General features: G+C 39.5%; 1 protein-coding gene across 4 annotated transcripts in view; it reads left to right on the top strand.

Annotated features, from left to right (window-relative positions):
- The window catches only part of COL4A5 (collagen type IV alpha 5 chain), a 97,270-nt gene that overhangs the window by 41,824 nt on the left and 49,446 nt on the right, over positions 1-6,000 (top strand). For 2 of the 4 annotated variants that reach the window (XM_018558671.1, XM_018558670.1), the window contains one exon: positions 5,437-5,604. In XM_018558671.1, the coding sequence (XP_018414173.1) occupies positions 5,437-5,604 (168 nt within the window). Of the gene's footprint in view, positions 1-1,079; positions 1,089-5,432; positions 5,605-6,000 lie in introns of all 4 variants that reach the window. The other 2 variants (XM_018558668.1, XM_018558669.1) reach the window with 2 other exon arrangements.

The raw sequence follows: 6,000 nt of genomic DNA, 5'->3' as shown, positions 1-6,000 counted from the left end.
ATGTAAATTATTGTAGCAATATTAGGATGACCAGACTTTTAATATTACAGTGTAGTCCAAAAGGAATCCTAAAGCACAAACGGTAGATTGTGCTTAATATTTTTAATTGCAGTTGTTTGGTACCAGCTGTTATATTTTTCATTCTCTCCATTGTCTTCTTGTCTTTTACTTATTCATGGATCCATATTGGTTTACAAGTTATCAATGTACATTTTTATTGTTGTTTCAATCAGAGAGCACTGTTCTTTTTAAATTGCCCCTGTTTAATTTAAAAGGTTATAGTCTATTTTATCCATTACATTTCCTCTCCCTCATGGAATTTTTCCCATCTCTAATATTTGGAGGCAATGGAAGAAAGTTGTATTATTATTTTATGGGTGGTTGGCTTATGTCTCCCATGTAGAGGCTGTTTTTAGTGAACAGACTTGATCCATTTTCATACATACTTTGCAAGTTGTTTTAATGAAAATGATTTCAGAGCATTGTCAGAGTAGAAGCCTATCAAACAGCTAGTGTTTATTCAGGTTATATTTAGATGAATAGGATGTCCTAGAGGAGCATCTCTTAGCTACACCTGTATCAGGATAATAGCAGCCATGACCGTTTTGAGGGGCAATATTTTTTTTTGTAAATATTAAGCCTAAGTGATATTGGGCAACTCAGTATTAAAGTGAGTGTAGAGTGTTACTGATATAATAGTTAATAATGGTCTTTAGCTAAACCTCAATATATGCCTCCCACCAGTACAATATAATCCCTCCATTGTTACCTGTTTAGAGTAGATTAGAGGTGGCAATGGGGGAAAGAGAAACATTTAAAAATACATATTTTTACGGGTGACTGAATAATAGAAAAATTGACTATAAGATGAACAGCTTTACTTATTTAATTAATCAAATTGTACAGTTCGTGCTTTAATTATATGTTGTTTTCCTTTCTTTTAATTAACTTTTGTCTTTTGTAACATGTATGTGCTTAATTTTTTATCTTAACCTAACATCTTCCTGACAACATATTTTGCAACTTATTTCTGCTTGATGCCTCCCGATGATCCTAAACCTGATGATTTGTGACCCAAGGTCAACCAGGTACTGTTGTTGGTTTTCCACTCTAATATCTTTCTAAGACTTTTCAGTAAATAATAACCAAAAAAAACATGTACTAGGTGAGAATGAACACCAAATAATGCACCTGAGCTTATTTTTGTGGCCGATATGAACAGATTGGTAGGATACACATTTGCTGTAATTGAGACAAATCTTAAACTGTTATATAGAAAAGTTTTTGTTTAATCTGATGGTGTAGGGAAGGATTAGAACATGCCATCTGGTGGAAACAATACAAAAAAATACACATAGGTACATACATAAATGTGAATATATTTTTCACAATTGCATTATCGGCTCCTTTACTGATATAGTTACTGCACAATACAAATTTTTTTTGGGTGTGGCAGGTATAATGCGGAACATATGAAAAGTTTTGGTCAAGCCTAAGGCTACAAACAAAGTTTTAGCAACACTAACAAACATTTTTTTTATTTTTGTTTCGTATGCTGGTAGAGATAAGAGAATGAAATACATGCGGGTGTGATAAGTAATGGTGTCTTTGACTGTTATTTTGTGTTCTCTTTCATAGCACCATATTTGAACCACACCTTTTTTTGTAGCAATCTATAGTGTTCATTGGAACTAGCTCCTATGGAGACCCATTCCACATTTTCACATATCTTACTACTCTTTAACAGCAGGAACAAAAAGTACGCTCTTTAATTAGCAGTAATCCAATTAACTCCACATTTCATGTTACAACCCTATTTACATTGTAACATGAAACATGGTTACATCCACAGCCTCACACCCCCCAGAGGGTAAGAAAAGAATAGGTGGGCCCAATAAAAGATGAGAATGGAAGATTAATCACAAACGACAGGGAGAAGGCTGAGGTATTAAATTCATTTTTCTCCTCAGAATACAATCAAGAAAAATGGTTTAATGGAGATACAAATGTTATTAGCTCAGTGTGTAAGATACCGCAGTGGTTGACAGTAGCCGGGGTTCAACTTCTCAAGACTAGAAAAACATAATGCAAATAAATCGTTAGGATCAGATAACCTGCACCCTAGGGTACTTAAAGAACTCAGCCAAGTTATAGCGGGACCATTATTCCTCATTTTCAAGGACTCCATACTGACTGGAAGGGTACCATTGGCGTAAGGCAACGGTAGTACCAATTAGGGATGCACCGATATATCGGCTGCTGAAACATATTGGTCGAAAATGGCACTTTTGGCTAAATACCGAAAGTGCCATTTTCCTGCCGATACAACGGCGCATCCCTGCTTTCTTTCCTCCCCGCTGGGCGCTGCTCTATGTCCCAGCGGGGAGAAGAGAAAGTGTGACTGCTGGCCGAGCGCTGCAAGAGGAGAGCACTGTGAGCGGCCGGCGTCTCTCCTCCCAGACCGCTCAGCCTCCTATCACAGTCTGGCAGAGCGGTGTGTGGGCGGAGACAGCCCGCACTGTCACAGGAGGCTGAGCTCTCCTCCCTGTACCGCTCACTCAGCCTCCTGTGACAGTTTATAAAAATTAAATATTAAATAAATTTGAACAAAAATTTAAATAAAAAACATTTTCAGTTTCGGCCTGACAATTTTTTTATTTTGGTTTCGTTTCGGTTTTGAAATTTCCATTTCGGTGCATTTTTAGTACCAATATTCAAAAAAGGTTCAAGATGTCAACCTGGCAACTACAGACCAGTCAGTCTAACATCAATAGTATGCAAACTGTTTGAGGGAATGATAAAGGACTATTTAGTGGATTTTGTTCATGACAATGGTATAATAAGTGATAATCAGCATGGATTTAGGAAGGACCGTTCTTGTCAGACCAACCTACCTACATACTACGAAGAGGTGAGTAGAGATCTGGATAGCGGAAAGCCAGTGGATGTGGTATATCTGTACTTTGCCAAAGCTTTTGACACGGTACCACATGAACACTTCCAGAGAGTATTGATAAAGGCTCTTTCTCGGGTTGGTCTAAGGTCGGGAGTGGCGTACCCCAGGGTTCTGTGCTAGGCCCCATACTGTTTACCCTGTTTATTAATGATATTGGGGAAGGACTTAATAGCCATGTGTTTGCAGACGATACTAAAATTAGGAGGGTAATAGACATGGACTTAGACAGGAATACAGGAATGTGTACAGAGAGTATCGATAAATTGCACCTTTTCAGACTGGTCTAGGGTCTTGAGCGGTGTGTCTCAGGGTTATACTTAGACGTTATAACATTACAGGAGGACCTGAATAAAACAGGGGAGTGGGCAACTACATGGCAGATGAGGTTGAATGTTGATAAATGTAAAGTAATGCATTTTGGGATTAAAAACAGGTAAGTAGAATACACATTAATGGGAACTCCACTAGGGAAGTCAGAGATGGGAACAGATTTGGGAGTCATAGTAGACCACAGATTGAATAATAGCTTGCAATGCCAGGCTGCAGCAAACAAAGCGAGCAGAGTACTGTCATGCATTAAAAAGGGAATGTTCTGTAGAGATAAAGCAAAAATGTTGCCACTTTATAGGCTACAAGTTCGGCCTCATTTTGAGTATGCGGTTCAGTTTTGGTCACCTATCCACAGAAAGGATGTCCTGGAGCTGGAGAGAGTCCAGAGAAGGGCAACAAAACTAATTAAGGGGCTGGAGGACCAAAGCTATGAGACACGGTTGCTAAATTTAAACTTGTTCACGCTAGAAGTGAGGCGACTAAGAGGGGACATGTTTAGTGGTGATGGCAACAGTGTACTGTAAACTTTTTACAGTAAACTCCATAACACAAACTAGAGGCCGCCACCTAAAATTGGAGGAGAAAAGATTTAACCACAAAGGGTGCAGGGGATTCTTTTCAGTTAGAGCGGTTACATTTTGGAACTCGCTTCCACAAGCAGTGGTATCAGCAGAGAGTAATGAATCATTCAAAAAGCATTTAGATACCTTCCTCAGAGACCATACCATACAAGGGTACAGGTACTCTTAAAAACTAGACCACACAGGGACTTGTGTACACGCACACACATGCACAATCACACACAGACACTCAAAGATTGAACTCGATGGACCTGTGTCTTTATTCAACCTCAAATTCTATGTAACTATGCACAGCCCCACACCCCCCAAATTACCCTCTCCTCTTACCAGAATCCCGGGGTTCTTCACCCCTGCAGAATTCAGTTTGTATTTGAAATTGGCACAGCTGTGCGTGGCTGCACTCGGCCATGCCATCCATTCACAGATCCTTTAAGTGTAAGTCCATTTACACTTTTTCTGTAACTGAAGGTCCAGTACTGGCAGGGACTGGGAGGAAGAGTCACCAGGAGTCTAAGCACTGCACCCGCAGTCCACTGTTTAAAGAAGAACTCTGGGCTGAAATCTTATTAAGCCTTGCAGTGGAGCTACCCCACTGCAAGGGTTAACTTCTCGTTTTTGCCCAGGGGACAGGAAAAAAAGTTATACTCACCTGAACCTCTGAGAGCGCAGCGATCCCTCCAGCATCTCTACTCCCCCACCGCTGCATTGGACACGATGGCTCGAGGATTCCTAGATTGCTGCAGAGTAGGGTGAGAGACACTCTAGGGACCGATATAAGAGCCAGCCGGCTCCGAGGTTTAGGTGGGCATAATTTTTTTATTTTGTTTTACCTAGGCAAAAAAACGAGCAGTTAACCCTTGCAGAGCGGGGTTAGCCCCACAGCAAGGGTTAATAACATTTCTGCCTGGAGTTCTTTAATTTAGTTCATTTATTCTTTCTTCATGGTTGTCTTCATTCTCCATGCTTCTTAATTTCTTCCCTAAAATGTAAAACAAATGGGAATTCTACTGACGAGAGTGCCATTCCTATTGGAATGGTTGGTTGGTAACTCAAATGCAGAGGTCTCACTGCTGGAATATATATGTGTGTGACCTGAGTGTGGTTATTTCTGTAGGAAGAATATCTGCCTTTCTACAGTATATTTATTGTTATGGACTGTTAATATATCTGTTACACCTGACATTCTGGTAAATGTTGGCCAGGCAACATCCCTAAACAACAGTAAAAGGTAGATACATTCAGGTAAATTTCTAATTTCATTACAGTTTCATTTTTTTAATAATGTTTTGCTTCATCCACACTCCCAGACCCAGGTTATATAATGGTTTTTGTATTATTTTTCATTTAGGTTAAAAGTATATGTAAGTGGAAAATGTGTTGTTCATTATGTTAGCCAAACAAGATTGATATTTTACGGTTTATGGTACTTTTTGAAATGTGGTCTAATTTTCAGGAAATATTATTTTAAAACATGAGTACATTTGTAAAAAAAACAAATTAGCAACTTTTTTGCTTTGTTACCATCTTTATGAAATTACTTTCTAACTTAAATATCTAATTGCTGTCCAGGATTTCCAGGTATACAAGGTGACAAAGGGGATTCTGGTCCTCCAGGATTTGATATTCCCGGGCCACAGGGAGAACGTGGTAATCCTGGATTTCCTGGAGAACGTGGATTTCCAGGACCCCCCGGGCCACCTGGATTTCAAGGTCGTGATGGGATACCAGGCGCTAGCGGTGAGCAATGTTTGTGTCTTCATATGAAATTAGGAAATTAATTTATATTAGGGATTCACCGATAACATTTTTTTGGTATCGAGTACTGATATTCTTTCAGTACTCGCCAATACGGAATACCGATACTGGAAGTCCCATTAAGGAAGCCATAACAAACCACCTGCTTTCTGATTGGCTGGCTCCATGTCCCCTTGTCACCAGCTGACGAGGAAGCATGGAGCCGGCTTTCTGGCCAATTAGGAAGTCAGGGGTGGGCAATGTCTCAGGGAATGGAATATTGTAGAGATATTCTGATAAACTTCAATTGTCCAATTGCTTATTGTCTTACTTCTGGCGTCTTGTATTTTTCAGTTCATGTTTACTGTATCCTTTTTCAGTACCTATTAAAGTCCTTAT

The sequence above is a fragment of the Nanorana parkeri genome, unplaced genomic scaffold (genome assembly GCF_000935625.1).
Source record: "Nanorana parkeri isolate BGI_ZX_2015 unplaced genomic scaffold, ASM93562v1 scaffold352, whole genome shotgun sequence".
NCBI lineage: Eukaryota > Metazoa > Chordata > Amphibia > Anura > Dicroglossidae > Nanorana > Nanorana parkeri.
This window is presented reverse-complemented; position numbering and strand designations above follow the sequence as displayed.